Here is a 20,231-nt window from a genome sequence, read left to right on the forward strand (position 1 = left end):
TCTGCAAATTTAGCACTTCATCTTCTCATATTTCTTATGAGCATATTTGATTTTGTATTTTCTGGGTTTTTTAAAAGAAGAATCCAGATAACTTGCAATTTGTGCAGCGACGTTCAACAAATATGGCCAGGAAATTTAAAAAATGGATAAACAAAATTATCTTTAAATAAAAGAAGAAATTAAATCAGTTGGCTTTGACAAAAGAAAGGCTGAACAAAAATATGAAAGTATCAAGTACTTGAAACTCAAAAAAAAGTCAATCTATTTTCTGTAATTCCAGATTTCAACTCCAGATTTCAACATCAGGAAAAAAAATTCCCTTAAGGATAATTCAATAATGGAATGTTCGGTGAGGTAGAGAGTTTTGTGTCTTTTGCTATATTCAAGCAAGGTTTGATTAGCTACCAATTTAGGTTACTTTAATTTTTGCATATAATTGTATGCCTTACCCAGCCCAAACAGCTCTTTTAACTCTTTCAATTCTATGCTTTAATAACCATTCCATTAAAAGTTAGACAAGGAGCAAAGGTGTCCTGTAGGTAGTATCTTAATAAACATGGACACTAACAGTCAAATGGCTGCTCATGGATATGAATACCAATGTTAGTGTTGCCAGAGTAGAAGCACTGAGGTTTTTCTTGGGGAAAGAACAAAAATGTGTCAACTATAGGCACCCAGATTTATTTTGGTTCTTACAAGAAAAGAGGATTACAAAGAAAAAGCTTATCTACACATCTGAACGTCCTGAATTTTTCTGAGAGACTTTGAGAGCTTTACATACATCCAGCATACGCCTTCCCTCCTGGTTCAACATGATGAACAAAGTCCAAAATCTTAGCTATAATCACCTCTTTGCAATAGTAAGCTGCAGCCCTATCTAATAGCATCATTCAGAAAACAGAAGAAATACGACATCTGATAGATAATTTTTACCTTTTCATAACAAAGAAACAAAAAGTTCTAGGTGATTTCATAGCTGTTTAATGTGTTTCCATCTAGGTGCTTTAGACGTCTGTAAAACTCCAGTCTCACCTACTTGTGCTTTAAATATGTGCTGTTCAATCTTCAATCATGGAGGTTCAGCCATTCTGTATCCGGATGGAAGAAAGGACCTTGGCCAAATATCTTGCAACTGGCAGCTGCTTCATTCCTGTTGATATGAGTCTTTGCAATTACATTGTCACCAATATCAGCATATGCTTGCCCCTCAGCCCAAACAGGAAAGGCAGTAGTTCTTATCACTTTACACTATGGCAATCTGAGGTAGGTGCCCTGTTTCGTGCCAGAAAGCCCTCCCAATATATATTCTCAGCTTTTGATACTAATATTTCTTTTACTCTGTTATTGCTTCCCCTTAAGGGAATTGTTCTTCTCAAAAACTGTTGATGTCCATCATGTCAGAGAAGCTTTCATTTAGACAAGACTCTGATGAGTAGCACTTGTAGCACTGAAAGGCAATGCTTCACTTAGGTGATGATTCTTTGGTCTTGATTCCCTGTCAATGAGGGCAGGAAAACGAGGTCTAAAATACAGGATGTGAGAACTGCTCTAATTGCAGAGCTATCTTCTTCAAGGAAACTGTGGAATCTGCAATATTTTATTGAAATGCCATGAGATTCCCAATATCCAAGATGTGAAATTAAGATGGACAGCAGTTTTGTAACTATCTTGGAAGCTGAGGAAAACTCAAAAGGGTGAGGATATGCACTGAAATGTATTTGAAATATAAACCAGAGAAACTTGCAATGTCTTCAAAGGGTGGAACTATATATTTAGGCATCTATGAGATCACCGAAATGATAAAGTCTCCTTTCAATACAGCACATTCGAAAGATCTGAACATCTCCGTACAAACTGATGTGACTTTACATGCTTCTTGAGGTCTTTAGAATATAATGACTCTTCCATTTCATTTTCTTGGGACTAAAACAAAAATTGAATATATGTCTGAGATCCTGTTGTTTGAAGGAAGTGCTGTTTATCAGATGAATAGCACTTTTTTCTTTTTAAAATTTTAAAGAGAGAAAAAGCATTTTGAATTTTTGAAAACAGTTCAAAAACAAAGCCCTCCTTGACAGAGCATGGCTCAGTGATCTAACATACACACTTCACAGGAGACTACAACTTATTAGAATCTTTTCTACTACTAAGCGTAGGGTATCGTGCTAAGTTCTATCTTTTATTGTACCTTGAGGAAGCAGGTTTTGGAGTTGCTTATTCTTGCTGCTCATTTTATCTTAATTTTATTATTTGAATTGTTTAACCCAGTAGTTTTATACTTTTCATTACATGTTCATAAGAAAGAAAAATAATTATTGGTGATTATAAGCATAAACATTATCTAACCTGAAAAGAAAGGATAAAAATCTCTGCCACCAAGTTCACTATTTGTGCTTTTTGGCTGAGGCATAATGGAGAAAAAATGAATCTAGTCATTTCTCGGGTCTTCTTATACTCTCTTTATATTTTAACATGCATGTCATGAAGAAGTTCCAAAGACACTACGGCCCATTAAGGAGAGAAAGTCTGCCACATTATTAGCTCTCATAGCTTTTGCAGCAGTTTATATGATATCACCATATAGGAAACTCAATAAAAAAGTCTGGCATTGCCTTCTAGAGTACGTTGGAGGAGAACCCAGTCATGAATGTCTCCTCTGCTGTAAGAAAGCAATTCCTTCTCCGAAAAGAAAAATGTATTACAGCTGTTGACTTAATGACTGAGTCTGAAGCTTACAGGATTTGGGGACAAACAGGATTTGGGGACAAAAGCTTCCTGTCATCAGAATTCCTTATGGCCTCATTTTTATCTTTGAAACCCATTGTACCAAAACCCATCACAGGTACTAAAAAATTGATCACAATCTATAGTTCTTAGGTTATATCCTAGTGGATACCTATGGAGTTTCTTAGGCTGTTTGGGGCTAAACCTTCCCAAGCCATCCATGTGTTGCATTTTTGCCCTCCCCAGCCTCCAGAGGTACTCTGCAATGCTCTGCATGGCCCATTTTTGCCAAAAACAAGCATGTTTTGGGGCTCCCAAGCTCTCCGTGCATCATATTTTCGCCCACCCCAGCCCCCAGAAGCACTCTGCAGTGCCAATTTTAGCCAAAAGCGCACCCATTTTTGGTGAACCGGCCATGCAGAGCACTGCAGTACTTCTGGGGTCCAGGGAGGGCAAAAACGCAATGCGCGGAGGCCAAAAACCTTTTTTTTCTTCTTCCTGTAAATTTAGATGTGTCTTATAGTCCAAAAAATACGGTACATTTATCACTAACTCAGCGGAGCTACACTAACTAGTCACTGTGCCATCTGGACCTTCTTCTGTATCATAGCAAAGAGCAGTGACTATTGAAGGAACAATCAAAGCACATAGGTTTTTCTTCCTTCTTCCTTGTCCTGACTTGGGACTTATCTCCAACCCTAGCCCTGAGATTGGAAATTCCTGTTTAAATGCCTAAAATAGATGCAGGAGGAGTACATGTTTTGATTTCCTCCTTGGAATGTCTATTATACTATTGTAAATTCAAGTTCCAATTCATTCCTCAGAGCTTACACGGAGTTCTTCTTAGCAAAAAGGTATTTTAAAGAGAGAAAATGATATACCTAGGAAATGTTTATAGGTACATTTAAAAAAATTAAGATTCTTTTTAATGGACGGTAGGTAGGTAGATAAATTTCAGCATTTCTACTATTATTCTGGGAATATTTTTCCTACTAAAACAAAAGTCAATCTTATTACAATATTATTACAAAGACTCTTATAATTTATTTTTACAAAATCAGTTTTATAACTAGCAATGGAACACCTGCCACCCATATTTTGAACTGTGATCTAAAATTAGAGAAGATCTAATTACATTTTGTTACTCTAATTCCAATACCATACTGAAAAACAACTCTTTCACAGATTACTTTCTTATGGGACATTAGAAACCAATAGATAATTTGGTATCTTCTATTTTCTGCAAGCACCTGAAGACTCTACTGGTATATGAAATAAATTAGAAAAGGCTCAATACATTTGTAATATAAAGGCAGTATCACTGGTTTTCAAGAACAAGTTTCAGTGTGTTGTATACATTTTATTCGTCTTTCCCCTGCTTCAAACAAAAATTGTAGTTTGTTGTTCCCAGACAAATTAAATCAGAAGGCAGAGTTTGTTGTTTGTTTATAGATCCTGATTTTTTTGGACAACCAAGCAGAATCCCAGACTTCATGTAACAGAAAGCTATCATTTCTTAATACTAATAATTAGAACAAAACCGAAATGAGAAGAATGTAGGTATACTAATGCACAGCTGGTTAATATGTTAGTTCTAATTTATGGTTCTATGATTTGATTAGTATTTTTCAGATGAAATGATAAATGCCTATAATTTAATGATAAATTGAAATTATATAATTTAGATTAATATTTTATTAACTGATTCAGGAATTTTATAATTCATTTTCAATTTTATAACACTATATTTTAATATAAGCTATGACAAAAGATTAACGATTCCTTCTCTTCTGATGTTTTTATATACACACATAATTTTTGTCAATGGATGTTTCAAAACAATATTGAGGTTAGATTGGTAAGCCGGTTTATTTAATCAAGTCATGTTGAATCATATAAAACCTGTACCTGTACCTGTACCTGTCTTTAGGACTGGACTCGCTGGCAATTGGGATTGGAAATTCCACTGTTACATGATGTGATTCTTCTGAACAACACGTGATCACATTGCTTAGTGGTGGCAATCCCGGCAGTGCTAGTTGCTATTAACAAGCGACTGTATCGCTTGTTAAACAAGGAACTCACTTGACCATGACATGAGAAGAGTTGTGTGTTGGCAAGGAAGCTGGCAGATGAGAACTATGGGTATGTGAGTGCCATAGGCAGCCAAGTGTTTTAAGCAGGCACTATGAAATGTGAGCGGGTAGAACCTACAGAATACAAGCAGGTAGCGAATAAGAGGCGAGAATGGGAGTGACTTGTGACCCTCCTGCTGGTTTCCCCATTGATTTTGAGGGAAGCCAGCACAGAAGGTCATACATGGCAATGGTATGACTGCAGAAACCTGAATGTTTTAAGTACAAGCCAGTTGTTTGTATTGCAGTCACATGACTGCAGGGACACTGTAAAAGCCACAACTTTGAGGAAAATTGAAAGTCCACCATTGTTCAACAGCCTTATATCTCTAAATGGTCACTGAATGAGTGGTCATAACTTGAGAATTAAAGAAAGAAATTAAATTAAAATAGGAAGAAATTAAAAAAATATTTCCTTTTTAGTGCAAGAAAAACAAAGTCTTATCTCGTTATAGACAAGATTTGATAACACATTTTAAATATGAGATAATGAACTGAGGTTTTCTTTCCTGACAATATTTAAATAGTTTTAAGCTTCTCAAAACTTTTGTACATTAAGAAAATAATTGATATTATGGTAGATCCAGGATCTGGAATGGATATTTATTATGCTTTAATCTTAATGAAAGTAAGAAATACCTTTTTGTGTTCTTCATATTCCAGTTTGCTTAAAAGTAAAGCTTTTTCAAGGTCTGCTTCAAACATTTCAGAAGTCAGCTGAAAAAACAAGGTGGAAATGCAGATGTGACAAAACATTTAAGTATACATTAAGTAACATTTAATTTAAACCTATTCTTTGATGAAGTGGACTCAGACAATTTGTCACTGTCCTTTACTGTATTCCTTAAGTGAAATTAAGAAGACCAGGGTAAAAATGGTAAAATCTTGCTCCTATGAAATAAATGTATGTAGCAGCATGTGTATAAATACCATGTATGCTGGATCTACACATCATTTTTCTCATCATTGATGTCTTTAGTAAGGTTTAAGGCAATTGTGTTACAGCTGATGTTGTACAGTTCCAAATTCAAAAATATAGTAACATAAATTCTGAATCAAGGAAGACTTTGCTATAACTCAGGGTTCTCTAAAGTAGTCTAGCTGATTGTCAAAAGGAGGTCAATAAATGGGAACAGATTGAACTTGGAAGAGTTTGATGATTTATGAAAAAATTCACCAATCTCTAACCAAGTATCAGTGTCCATTTTGATGGTCATCAAATGCATCCTTCCCATTAATGATAACAAGTTACAAATTTAAAATGGTATGTTAAATCCTGTATTTATCATATTTCAAATATTACCCGTATATACTCGAGTATAGGCCGACCCGAATATAAGCCGAGGCACCTAATTTTACCACAAAAAACTGGAAAAGTTATTGACTCGAGTATAAGCCTAGGGTGGGAAATGCAGCAGCTACCGGTAAATTTCAAAAATAAAAATAGATACCAATAATGTTTTTGAATATTTATTTCAAAGAAAAACAGTAAACTAGCGGTGTATTCAATGAAATACTTCACTCACCTCATGATGCTGATGTCCCGCTGTGATGATGATGTCCCGTGCAGCCGCGGGAGCGATGTCCCGCCTCCTATGACACACGGCACAGTGATTCCTATCATTGGATCACTGTACCAGAGGAGGTGGGACATCGCTATGTGGCTGCTTGCCATAACAAGGAGGAGGTGGGACATCGTTGCAGAGCGGCAGGAGGGGGAGGAAGGGGAATCGTAAGACAGCCCTGCATTACATTAGAACGTGAGGAGGGGGGATGGTGCGGTGCGCGCTGCGCGGCAAACTGACACAGAGGGAGGGGAAACTCACAGGGGCACTGGGCCATTCACGAGTGTCACCCAGCGGCATGGCCCCGCCCCTTTTTCTCCTCCATTTCAGGCAAATTTTTCACTGACTCGAGTATAAGCCGAGGCGGCTTTTTTCAGCCCAAAAAGTGGGCTGAAAAACTAGGCTTATACTCGAGTATATACAGTACTTGTTTTTATAAATATTATTATCTATTATACTGTAGTTGCTATTGATATTCACAAAGATTTTTTATATATAATTTATGTTTGGGGATTGATAAACAACCTTCAACTTAAAAAAGAGGTTGATGAGCTGAAAGGTTTGGAGATCCCTACTCTAAATAAATTTGCTCAAGACTGCAGTCAATTGCATACAAATTCTATGCATGCGTATCCAGAATTATATTCATAGGACTTACTTTTAAGTATATCCAAACCTTAGGCTGCAATTTTATATCTACTTTTTTGCCAAAAGATCTAAGCAGCACTAGTAAGAGCCAATGTGATTTAGTGATTATGATGCTAGGTTGGCACTGGAGAGCCATGAGTTCAAGTCTATGTTCAGTCATGGAACCATACAAGATGACTTTTGGGGCAGTCACTCTCTCTCTTCAGCCAACCTCCTTAAAGTTGTAGCTTTAAAGTTGTATGGCAAAATAAGGAGTGTTAGAATTTGGCAGTAATATATTGAAAAGTAAAATGCGGAAGTACCTGCTCATCTCTTTGCCTCCATTGTTGCCAATCCTCTTCTTGGGAGTCTTTCCTCCCTGTATGGTTGAAAGCTTGTTCGTGTAAAGAGAAGCAGGCTCCCTGGGAGGCTTTTGGAGGAATTTTTTTAAAAGCAAGATTTCTGAGCTAAAAAAATGAGAAGAATGAACTATTTTCACATACGAAAGAATGACTCGCTGAAACTGTTTTCACAGTTTAACTGTATGGTGATTTATTTCTCATATTAAGGTAATTTAGGGTTTGTTTGTTTTTTCAATTTAACCGACACTTAACCTCATTTGCTTCACTCTGCTGCTGCTCCTTCTTTTTCCTCCTCTTTTCTCTTTTCTTTTCATTTATAGTCGACTTGTTGCCTGCAGTTTGTGTCTTTCCACCACTTTGATTACTTCTTCCCTTTCCAGATTCTGAATCGGAGCCACTGCCACTATCAACTTGCAAAAGAGCAAATCTAGATGCAGTTGTAGGGACTGAACTAATTACAGCAGAAGCCATTTTAGTGCTGCAAATGTCTGAAAACAGATTTCCAAATCACAGTATTTTCTGGAACAAGAAGAATATAATAGTAAATTATGGATTCCTTATGGCTCAGCATAAATAGAATGACAATCATAGCTATTTTGACCAGGCATAGAAACTTAGCATGATCAAAACTCTAAAAATACATTTCAATCTTAACTTGTGTAAGATACAGGAAAATAATTGATAATTTTTCAATAAGTTGTATTACCTAGTATAATTGTATCCTGGTAGGTTCTAAATCAGTGTTTTTCAAACTTGGCAACTGTAAGACATGGAAACGTCAACTCCTAAAATTTTCAGAATGCTGACTAAGGAATTATGGGAGTTGAAGTCCACATATTTTAGAGTAAGTTTTTTAAAAAACTTCTTTCGCTAAGAAAACTGGAAATATTTTTATAATTAATATGACCAGTAGTATTTTTTCCTAAAAACAATTCTAGGAAGTTTGCCTAAGTGGTAGAAATTTTTTTGCAGAAAAAAATACATTAAAAAAATAAAAATACTTACAAGGGAAAATGAAACCTCAAAATTATTATTGGGAAATATAAAGCAAAGACTCATGAGGTGATGCTTATTTCCTGGCATTTATTTGTTAAGATTTTTTTTTACCCCACCTTTATGGTTGGAAACGCAAGACAGTATAAGACTCTCTTAAAACATTAAGCCCTAATGCAAACATAGCAACACTGCTTCTCCAAATCTGCCACACATTTAGATGATGAACAATTACTGTGAGAGTAGCTGCTGTCACTTTATTTTTAGTGAGAATTATAAAAGAGTCTTTGTGGATTGTTTCCAGTGATTTGCATAAAAATATAGAATGATTTTAATTGGGAGTTATCTGGAAATATAATGTTGATGTTTTAATGATTCAATTAGATATATAATTATCTTTATATAGCAAACACAGAAATATCTGTAATAAAAATACGGCTTATACTCAATTTTGCAGTATCTGAATGAGATAAGCTCCATATTGTTTTGTAAAAATATAAATAAGACATAGATGCTTTCTCTACTTTCTGGTGAAAACAACTAACAGATTATTTCTGTATCTTTGATCTTCAGCTGAGAATAAATGCTATAGCCAGGATGATATTCCACTATTTTTTCAGATACAGTATTTCAGATGCTGCCATTTAATAAGCTAGTTTATACTTATGTCTCAAACTAGGTGTTATTTTTTTTGTCTCCAGGAATGTCCACAAAACTTTTACTATTTTTGCTTCCAATTTCTTTTTAAAAAATTATTCGTTTAATGCTTGTCTTAAAAGAAAAAACTTCTTTCATCCTCTATAGTATTTATATTTCTTGTCAAGAAATACTAAGTCTAACAATTTACATAAACAACATAAAATGAGCTTTAAACATACATATCTACATATTTTAATACCCTGCGTGGACTGAATTGGAAAAAGTCTTCCAAAAATTTTGCAAAATGAAGTAATAGGAATTTATATTATTCAAATAGCTCACCAAAGCTGAAATCCCTTTTTTAAATCTGTTAAAACAGTCTATGTTATTAGTACGAAGTATCCAATTAAAACAATCCTTTTGTTACTACACTTGAAAGAAAACATTGTGTTCACCAAAAGCCTTGGAGGAGATATTTTCTATTTACAGACAGGAGGGCATAGACAATGTAGCCCCAAATAATGCTTGAAGTTGTGCTGTAAGAGAATTAGTACCAAGAGCTATCAGGCCATTCTTGGTCAGCAGGAAATTATACCACCATGAAATTGGATGCCATTGCTGATGCCTCTCCTCTCCTTTCTTCCTTCCTTTGAGGCAATAGGTAACAAAAAAGAATTTTATCCATCTAGTTACTGTTCTGCAAGTAGACAGTTTCATAATATGGGGAAAATGCTGTTCAAACCACTGATATCATAGTTGATTTAAACCCATTTCACCCCTAGGCTGGGAATGAGATAAATAAAAGCTAAATGCAACACTTTGTGGAATGATTAGGTGCAAAGTGTGGGCAATAAAACATGAAAAACTTGAACGTATGTGCCCTCCGCATTTACTCCAAGTAATACTTTCTGAAAGCTCTGTTTGTTCAAATCAACAAATTGGACCCTTTTTCTCCTCAGGAAGATGGCCTGACCAAGCTTTAACCCCGGGAGTTTTGTCACAAATCAATTGTGGCTCCTTGTATTGCTGCCTTCCGAGAGAGCTTTTGCTCAGTTTCAATCCTGGTCGTCAAAGTAAAAAGGCGCCGCTTTTCCTTCTGAAAATAAAAATTAACGGGGTTTCTTCTGCTCCAGGACCGGGTCACTTCCAATATAAACACGGCCAGGCCGATCTACAGCCATACCAGCGAGCCTTGGGCGTCCTCGCCTCTCCCCTCTCTTCGCCACCCACCCCCAGCCCAGCCTTTTGAGTTCCCGTTTCCCCGAGAGGGGGGGGGCAGGCATTTCTTGCTCTTTTCGAGGGAGACTCCACACAGAAGCGGTTAAAGGAGAGAAATAAGAGCCCTCACCCGCCTTTCTGAGCCACTCTCGGGGGAACAGACGGAGCGACGGCGGCTTCCCTGCAGGCTAAGCGGGCAGTTGCCGGCGTCTAGAAAATGGCTCGGACGTTGTGGCCGCCAGAGAGTTCGCGGCGACGGCGGGAGGACAGAGGCGGCGACGGCGGCAAGAACGGGCGAAGGCGGCGCGCGGAGAAGCGGCAGGGCTTCGCAGGCGGGAGCGCGCGGACGTGCTTCGCTCGGCCGCTCGCTCGCTGAGTTTTGTTTACGTCTCGAGTAGCCCGGCTGGTACACAGTACCAGAAAGGGGCAGCTAGCGCATGCGCAAACAAAGTGCGTTTGTGACGTAGCGAGGCCACGAGGAGACCCCCGCGCGCTTGCGGGGAACTCGGCGTGAGGCGAGGGGCGGCTGGCCGGGCGAGGGAGGAAGAAGGGCGAGAGGCTCGGTTCCCAAATCCACACCTACGATGTAATACAAGAGCTGGAGAAAACTAAAGGGCCAAAATATTTCCAAGTCCCTCGGATGGTCGCGCCTGGCAGCTGAAGTCTTGCGCTGCTCATCTGTTACCGACCGGGTTGCTCGATGCACCTAATTGTCCCGCGATACCAGCGGCTCTGTATACTGGTGGGAGGAGATGGCAGCAGCACTGGAGGTAAATGACTTCAAGCTATTGAGAAGTTTGCTGCTGGGAAACGTGTAGCGCTGTTCTAATGTATCGCTTTTTTATTTCGTGGCTTCACATAAAATGCATCACTGAAATAACTTTTCTGTAGGAACCTTCTGCAAGCTGACTTAATATCGCTCTTGTTTGTAGCATAGCATCAGTTTAGGAAATTTATTGGAGATGCTCACTCCCACAGACTATGGGCGGCATACAAAACAATAGATAAAAGTAAAAGGGTCCCCTCGCACATATGTGCTAGTGGTTCCTGACTCCAGGGGGTGGTGCTCATCTCAGTTTCAAAGCCAAAGAGCCAGCACTGTCTGAAAACGTTTCGTGGTCATCTGGCCGGCGTGACTAAATGCCAAAGGAGCATGGAATGCTGTTACCTTCCCACCAAAGGTGGTTCCTATTTTTCTACTTGCATTTTTACATGCTTTCAAACTGCTAGGTTGGCAGAAGCTGGGACAAGTAATGGGAGCTGACTCCGTTAACGCGGCACTAGGGATTCGATCTGCGCATCTTAGCCACCGAGCCACTATATCCCATATACAAAACAATAAAAGCAGTTAAAAACACACCATCCCGCAAGCAGCCTAGACCCAAATAAAGCAAATCACAAAAACATCAACCCCAGACTTAAAACCAAAACCAGGTCACAAGCCCAGGAGAGAGGGCACCCTTCATTTCTCTGAGAGAAGCCATGCCAGAGAGCAGGAGCTGAGACAGAGAAAGCAGGCTTTCTCTTACCAAATAGTAATATTTAATTAATTCACTGTGCCCTACTGTACAGGTAGTCCTTGACTTACAGCCACAATTGAGCCCAAAATTTCTGTTGTTGAGACATTTGTTAAGTGAATTTTTACCCCATTATCCAACATTGTCTCAGTTGTTAAGTGAATCACTGCAGTTGATAAATTAGTAACCTGGTTGTTAAGTGAACCTGGCTTCCCCTTTGATTTAACTTGTCAGAAAGTTCAAAAGATGATTACATGACCCTGGGACACAGCAACAGTCATAAATATGAACCAGTTGCCAAGCATCTTAAATTTGATCACATGATCATGGGGATGCTGGAAATGTCATAACTGAAAAATGGTAATGTCACTTTTTTCAATGCTGCTGTAACTTTGAACAGTCACTAAGCAAACTTGTAAGTCGAGAACTACTTGTATCTGGTGGGCAGCAACAGTTGGAGACAGGTGGTCCTTCAAATAACCAGGGTCTATAGTGTAAAGGTCTTTATAGGTAACGACTAGCACTTTGAATTGCACCTGGAAGCCAATTGCCAATCAATGCAGCTCCCTCATTAGTGGTTGCACATGGGCGTACTATGAGGCACCCTATACTGTGCATGCAATTGCATTGCAGTATAGGTGAGGGTTGGGGAGTTATGAATGTTTAAACTATGAACTTTAAATGTTGTACACCACCTAGAGTCACTGTGATTATATATATTTGTTTGATAATAATTAAATTTTATACCAAATGTAATTTTTGCATGGTATTAAAAGGCATTTTCATTTAGAATGCATTACAATAAGGTGACCAGGGCATGAGTATCTGAACAGCCTCCCGGTTAGAAAAAGAACTGCAGAAGATGAACCTGCAGATAGACCCTGTTCACTACAATTGCCACCTGTTTTTTGAGAAGTAACTATGAGTACAGAAGGACTCCAAAGTTGTTCACCAGTCTAGAATAGGGAACTGCTACCCCATCCAAAGCCAACTATGGAAACATAATCAAGTTTAGAAGTCAGGAAAACGGCTACATCCATTCAGTTTTGTCAGTACCTGAGCTGAAATCTGTTCTGCCCCATCTGGATCTGAACAACCTCTAGACATTAGCTAAGCACATTGATAGATTCACCTGCACAGTCCAGAATTGTGATATGAATTAAGATCACTGGTGTACTGATGATATCAAATTCCAAACTGACAGATGACCTCCTACCAGCTCAATGATGGCAGAACATGAAAAGAGATCAGGGCATGAAACTGATATACCTTAAGACAGGAGTGTCCAACTTTGGTAATTTGTGAACTTCAGATTCCAAAATTATGAGAGAGAAAGTCCACAAGTTGCCAAGATTGGACACCCCTGCTTTATACACTTTATATATTTTTGATCTTTATCTTTTATTTCTCTTTATTTTAGGAATATAATTGTTTATAATTGTTGGTTTTTATCTTTTAACAATTTTTGAAATAATTTCCTTTTAAGATATTTTATTATCACAGTATCTTGTGGCATACAGGCACTACCATGCATGTATTCAGATGTAGGATCTACTGATTGGAGTAGGCATTAGGGAACAGGTGGGATTACCACTATTAAACCTGGATAGCAGTGTCCTTATCCAACTCAGTGGCAGTAGTGGTGGTAGTATTCCTCAAGCTTATAGTTTTGTGTGATTTCTCTTACAATCGACCATGGTATCCTTCTGCGACGACTGCGGGAGGTGGGGGTGGGAGGCACTGTTTTGCAGTGTTCTCCTCTTACCTCTCGGACAGGTCGCAGTCGGTGTTAGTTGGAGGGCAGAGATCGACCCCTAGGCCCCTAAGATATGGGGTGCCGCAGGGTTCGGTCTTGTCCCCCCTACTTTTTAACATCTACATGAAACCGCTGGGCGAGATCATTCGGCGGCACGGGATAAAATACCACCAGTATGCGGACGATACGCAGTTGTATGTGTCCGCCCCGTGCCAACTCAATGAAGCGGTGGACATGATGAACCAGGGACTTGAAGCTGTTAGGGACTGGATGAGGGCTAACAAACTCGTGCTCAACCCAGATAAGACCGAGTGGCTGTTGTATTTCCCTCCCACCAATTCGGCAAGCATTCCACCTCTCAGGCTGGGGGGGTCAAACATTATACCCCTCAGACAGGGTCCGCAACTTGGGAGTCCTCCTGGATCCACAGCTGACTTTCGAACACCATTTGTCAGCTGTGACCAGGGGGGCATTTGCCCAGGTTCGCCTGGTGCACCAGTTGCGCCCCTACCTGAACCGGGAGGCTCTCACAACAGTCACTCGTGCCCTTGTGACCTCTAGGCTGGAGTACTGCAATGTGCTCTACATGGGGCTGCCCTTGAAGAGTATTCGGCGACTTCAGCTAGTCCAGAATGCGGCCGCGCGAGCGATTGTGGGTGCACCTCGCTTCACCCACATAACACCTATCCTCCGCAAGCTGCACTGGCTACCTGTTGATCTCCGGGTACACTTCAAGGTGCTACTTGTCACCCATAAAGCCCTACATGGTAGTGGATCTGGGTACTTGAGAGACCGCCTACTGCCAATTACCTCCACGCGACCTATTAGATCTCATCGATTAGGCCTCCTCCGAGTTCCATCTGCCGGTCAATGCCGACTGGCAACTACGCGGAGGAGAGCCTTCTCGGTGGTAGCTCCGACCCTATGAAACGATCTCCCCGTGGAGATTCGTACCCTCACCACCCTCCAGACCTTCCGCACAGCCCTCAGAATCTGGCTATCCCGTCAGGCCTGGGGCTAAGACTGTAACCCGCCCGAATGGTATGAATGTTGTGTTTTTAATTATGTATTGTCTTTATGTTAAAAGTTTGTCTCCCCCTCCCTTTTGGGTTGTGAGCCGCCCTGAGTCCCCCCAGGGAAAAGGGCGGCATACAAATAAACTTCTATACTATACTATACTATACAACATATAGACTGAAGTGATGGACAATTTGAGGGTCCTCTTGGACTCTCAGCTTCTATTTGAAGAGCATGTGGCAGCCGTGGCCAGAAGGACCTTTCCACAAATTCATCTTTGAGCCAGTTGTATCCATTCCTGGATTGAGAGACCCTACTCACAGTCATGTCTTGATCACCTCCCTTTTGGATTGTTGCAATGCCAGTAGTTGGGCTGCCAGTAACAACAATTGATTCAGAATGCAGCGCTGTGGGTAGCTATATTTACACAATCAATGCATGTAACATCACTACTTCATGAGTTCAGGTCTAATTCAACATGCTAGTTACAGTACAATCTGTAAAGCTCTTCAAGCCCATCCAAGTTTCTTGGGAGACCACTAATTTCTACTAATTGAATCGGCTCATCCCATGAAATCTGACAGGATCTTAAAGCAATGTAATCTGCTTGAGAAAGACACTTTCTTTATTGCACTGCCTGCCCCCGTTATCCCTTGAAATTCAAATGGATGCAATTCTGCTATGGTAACCTTTTATAATGCCTTCATAATTGACTTTTCTCCCAGGTTGGTGAATGGGAGGTTCTATAATAGTTTGATATTGAATGATTGTAGGCTGGACTTGAATTTGTTGTAATTTTAATTTATCCTTGTTTGGTCCTGTTTTATATTAGTTTTAAACCCATGTTAACTGTCCAGAGTTGCAATTATGAGTTGGGCAGCCATGTAAGTTGAATGAATGAATGAATGAATGAATGAATGAATGAATGAATGAATGAATGAATGAATGAATGAAAAAAATGAACAGTACTATATATGTGAATTACCTTAATTTTTTATATGAGTGTTCTCATGTTTATATTTTTACATAGAAGACACTATGATAGTATGATAAAAATTCCAATCATCATCAAATGAATCTAATGAAGTCTAGATCTTGCCACTGTCCACAAAATAATTGCTATTGCTAAGGTATGGTAATCATGATTTTTTTCACTTCTTAATAAAAAAGCATTAAATCTGAAATCATGTTTATGTTTACTTGAGAATCACCACTGAGTTCAGTGAGCTTGTCCGATAAACATGGATGAGATCCATCTGCAGAAGGATCACTAGAATAGGAAACAGGTTAAAAAACAATACTGCTGCCAGTTTCTAAGTGCCAATGTACATATTGCTTTTAGCAAACAAAACAGATGCCTGAAAATTATTACCCTATATTATTTAAAACTCTCAACAATTATATTGACCCAGCCCAAGATGTTATTGGCTAGTTTCCCATTGCTAAGGACCAAAGCATGGTATATGTGCGTTTGTGTGTGTATATCAAGAAAATCAATGAAAATAGTGGCTACACATAGCTTTTCCCATAAAATTCTGGATTTCTCATTTCAGTCATTACTTATTCCAGTGTTATTGAGGAAAAGAAACATTATAACCTCACATTTAGTGAAGTATTCTGGTTTACAAGTTCCTAAATATAAAATGTATCACTACCTTTGAAAGATTGTAATCTCAGATCATAGACAAAAAACAATCAACAAAAATGTATAGGAAAACACAGCTAAAAAAATATCACCACTATTTAGTTATTTCAAGGCTCAGTTCTAATACAGTGATCTTGTTTGAACAAATTTGCTGATGCATTGTACTCCTCTTTGTTTTTTCTTTTGTGGAAGTAGCTAAAACACAGAACTGCTACCCATCATTTCTTAACTTTTTATCCAAGAAAATATCTTAGGGTGTTCTTCTCTTAATACATCTGGCATACAATTCTGGCTTCTGAAGGCTAAAACTTCAGTTTGGATAAAATAATAGCCTAGATAAAAAATTCCCAAGCTTAAGCACTACTGCTGATAGGAGAAGCCAAATAGGGGTAAACAAGCATTACCAAAACTCCATTTCCACATACTCTGAATTGAACCAGTATGTCAAGCAACTACATTTTTCAGATGATTTCATCTTTAAAATAGTACTTAATGCTTCTAAAATTGTATTTCAGAGATGATCTGTATTTCTGGTTGTGAAACTAATTACACACAAATGTACCATACAGAAATAAATATATTTCTTGGTAAAAAGATTTCTCTCCAGAAATAAAAGGAAATCAACATTTATCTCTGCCCCTTTCACCAGCAGAAGCTTTTATTAGATTAGAGTAACTTCTGTTTCTAGAACAGTGACTCAGGAGCCAAATATTTTGAAAAGATTTGAAAGAATCTCTGGCTTTATTTTAATTAGTAGATTTAACTTCATCTTGGGTTAAACAGTGGGATGTACAGATATTCTCTGACATAGCAAAATAATTTTTATTACACTTCAATTCAATTAACTGAGCTTATCCCTGTCTATATAAACAATCACTGGAATAGATTTAATGTTGATTATAGAAATAAAAAGTTTTACTTCAAAAATGGTATCCATCAAAATTATACTAGTAACAGATCCAGGCCTAGTTCAAATATGACTCTTATAGCCAAGTAAGTTAGGGATAAGGTTTGCATTTGAGATGTAAGTGTGTATTTTAAATGTAAGTTTTAGCAATCAGGGATTTTCAATTTTTTCCTTTTGTTAACTACTTAATATCTTAGAAAAATAGTTTTTAAAGGTCATTTCTACTTCATTGTATGCTGTCCATATCTATATGGGCATCAGGGCAATTGATTTATCTAAAAATTATCAATTACAAATAAAACGATAGCCCTTTCTTCACTATGGTGTTTTTTCATAATCATGGAAGGTATTGAGTACTTTGTTATTTCTTTGTTCTCAATATTATGCTACAAGTATTGTGTGAACCAGTTCTCTGTATTATGCAGATTAGTATAATGCTGCACAGAACTGAAAGAATAAAAATCTATGTTAATAAAAATAAGTAAAAGAAATCTTTAAAGACAAAATTGTTCCCCTTTATATACTACTATGCCAGTGCCAAAAAGGAAAGATTTCTTTAAAGCAAAATAAAAGACCAAGGTGAAGAATAACCGCTAACAATAATTCATACAAACATTGTAACTTCCTGTAATAATGTGGAAAAATAAGAAACTGCAAAATTGCTTTCTGAATTGTTACATAGTATGGTCATGAGATTTTCTAGGCATTTCAATGGAATCTGCAGAAATAGAATTTATAGTAGCTCGTCTTGATAAAAGCTCAGAAACTGGGATATGGCGTAATTCTTTACGGGAAAATTTTACTGGAGTTATTCCTTGAAGTTGGGTCAGTGGATTGCTTGTCTGTGAATGAGTAAATGCTTGTGAATGAGATTTCATGAAATGTACTTTCCCTGTTGGCTCCTCATGATTATTAGGGGTAGAGAGTACAGCGTCTGTAACTTCCTCTTCAAGTGTTTCCAGTGAAGTCTGCTGTGTTCCTATATTGCCTAGGGTGCAGTTTATTTCTTTCAATTTCCCTACAGTTTGGGGTCTCTGTCCATGTTCTTCTAAAGAAATACTTGTTTCTTCTTGATTTAGCATCCCATCATTAGAAGCATAACCTGAAATGGAATATTCAAAACAACAATTAACTTAAATGCTTGAAAATAAATATTACAGTTTTTACTGTTACAAATTTCAGCTGATTCAATTATTCACTGTTATTGTAAAATGACCTGTTTGTGCAGTTAAAAGTTAATAAAGAAGAATATTGGCATTTGGATCTTGTATTACTCTTTCATTTATGGAAAGGATTTTAAACCTGAAGCTTTCATTAATGGAAATGGGATGTGTTTGTGTGTGTGTGTGTGTGTGTGAGAGAGAGAGAGAGAGAGAGAGGCAGACAGACAGACAGATAACATTCAATTTTCAGATATTGTCCCTGCTATGCTGCCAATACTTCCATATCTTTGCAAAGGACACTTATTAGTTGGAAATTAAAATCAAAACCAGAGACTGCATTTGCAAAAATTAAAAATCTTTTATCTGAAATCTTGATTTGTGATCTGAAAATTAAAATTTAACTTCTGTTTTTAAAGTAAGTACCAATATTTTTCAGACTATAAGACACACAGATGTATAAGACGCAGTAAGATTTCGAAGAGGTAAGTAAGAAAAAAAAGTTTTTTCTCTCTGGCCCCTAGGAGCATTCTGCAGGCTTCAGCAGGGCTGGGAGAAGGCAAAAACACCCCCGTTTTTTGCAAAAATTGGGCCATTTTTCACCAAAATGGAGGCATTTTTGCCTTCCCCCAACCTTACTGAAGCCTGCAGAGTGCTTCTGGGGGCTGGGGGAAGGCAAAAAAGCCTCCATTTTTGCGAAAAACGGTCCAATATTTTCAAAAATGGGATGCGGGGGGCAGGGCTTTGGGAGGTCAGGAAATAGCTGTATTCGGTATATAAGACACACCAATATTTCCATGGTCTTTTAGGAAGTGAAAAGGTGCTCTTATACTCCGAAAAATACAGTATATATTAAAAACTATTATAAATAAAACAAACGTAAAAAAATTTCACAGTGTCTGTAATCCACAAATCTAACATTGCAATCTAATCCCACTCAAAAAGAGATAGGTGGTACTTAAATTTGATAGATAGGTGGATCAGTAGATAATAGGTAGATCATAGAGAGATCTTTATGAGAACTTTTCTCTTAATGTGAGTTACTATTAAGTTTTAGTTATATTAGGATTGTAGCTCTAATATTCATACATTTACTTTGTTTAGGGTGATATGTTGCTTCCCCAACAACATCCTTTAATTTCTTCTTTAAATCTCGGCTGGTTTTCTTATAAAAAAACAAATCTCGTTCCAACTGCTGAACTTTAGCTTCATAGGCTTTAATAGTTTCTGCAATATTTTCCCCTTCTTGGTCTAAAAAAAGATAGAAATTTGTTTTACTATGATACATTTTATTACAACACAATGAACAAAGCTACATTTCTTTCACATCTTGCTAGCATTTTGTCTCCAACTTTGTGAAAAATAATGCATGCATGTAAATATTTAAAAGAACTCCTATGATTTTAAAGTCATAGAAAAATGAATAACCATGGATAAGAAAACAAAACATAATTGAAGCACCTAACAAAAAGTAGTTCATTGAACTTGTGAGAATTAGAAGAAATGTGGTCATTAATGTTTTTAAAAAGCAGAAAATTGTACCTATCATAAAGTAATAATTTACTGACAGAAAGAAAGTCATTAATAAGTTTGAAGTTTACTTCTTTAAGCAATAATGAGATCAAGTTGGAAAAAGTACATCTAGATGAACCTGAGGATATTGCACCCAGGTACAGATAGTCCTTGACTTAAAACCATTCATTGAATGATGGTTCAAAGTTACTACAGTGGTAAAAAAGTGATTTACCATCCATTCTCAAAGTTATGACCATCGCATCTCCCCCATGGTCACTAATCACAATTTAAGCACCTAACAACTGGCCTACATTTATGACCGTTGCAATGTGTTATGATCACAATTTGTGACCTTTTCATCTGCATTTCAACAAGCAAAATCAATGAGGGAAGACAGATTTGCTTAAGGTTCAAGGTTTATTACACTTGTATGCTGCCCTATTCCCGGAGG

General features: G+C 37.8%; 2 protein-coding genes and 1 long non-coding RNA gene across 7 annotated transcripts in view; 1 reads left to right on the forward strand and 2 right to left on the reverse strand.

Annotated features, from left to right (window-relative positions):
• GKAP1 (G kinase anchoring protein 1) overlaps nt 1-10,647 on the reverse strand; it is a 33,080-nt gene extending 22,433 nt beyond the window's left edge. For both annotated transcript variants that reach the window (XM_032212717.1, XM_032212716.1), the window contains exons 1-4: nt 10,394-10,647; nt 7,666-7,932; nt 7,375-7,518; nt 5,499-5,576 (exon numbers count right to left, since the gene is read on the reverse strand). In XM_032212717.1, the coding sequence (XP_032068608.1) occupies nt 5,499-5,576; nt 7,375-7,518; nt 7,666-7,884 (441 nt within the window). In that variant the 5' untranslated portion in view covers nt 7,885-7,932; nt 10,394-10,647. The remainder of the gene's footprint in view (nt 1-5,498; nt 5,577-7,374; nt 7,519-7,665; nt 7,933-10,393) is intronic.
• Nucleotides 10,648-10,783: 136 nt separating this feature from the next.
• LOC116505482 overlaps nt 10,784-20,231 on the forward strand; it is a 52,676-nt gene continuing 43,228 nt past the window's right edge. For all 4 annotated transcript variants that reach the window (XR_004254946.1, XR_004254948.1, XR_004254947.1 and 1 more), the window contains exon 1: nt 10,784-11,033. This is a non-coding gene — a long non-coding RNA (uncharacterized LOC116505482). The remainder of the gene's footprint in view (nt 11,034-20,231) is intronic.
• KIF27 (kinesin family member 27) overlaps nt 16,192-20,231 on the reverse strand; it is a 36,467-nt gene continuing 32,427 nt past the window's right edge. Inside the window, exons 16-17 of the mRNA XM_032212726.1 lie at nt 19,355-19,516; nt 16,192-18,207 (exon numbers count right to left, since the gene is read on the reverse strand). Of these exons, the coding sequence (XP_032068617.1) occupies nt 17,780-18,207; nt 19,355-19,516 (590 nt within the window). The 3' untranslated portion in view covers nt 16,192-17,779. The remainder of the gene's footprint in view (nt 18,208-19,354; nt 19,517-20,231) is intronic.

The sequence above is a fragment of the Thamnophis elegans genome, chromosome 3 (assembly GCF_009769535.1).
Source record: "Thamnophis elegans isolate rThaEle1 chromosome 3, rThaEle1.pri, whole genome shotgun sequence".
NCBI classification, from domain to species: domain Eukaryota; kingdom Metazoa; phylum Chordata; class Lepidosauria; order Squamata; family Colubridae; genus Thamnophis; species Thamnophis elegans.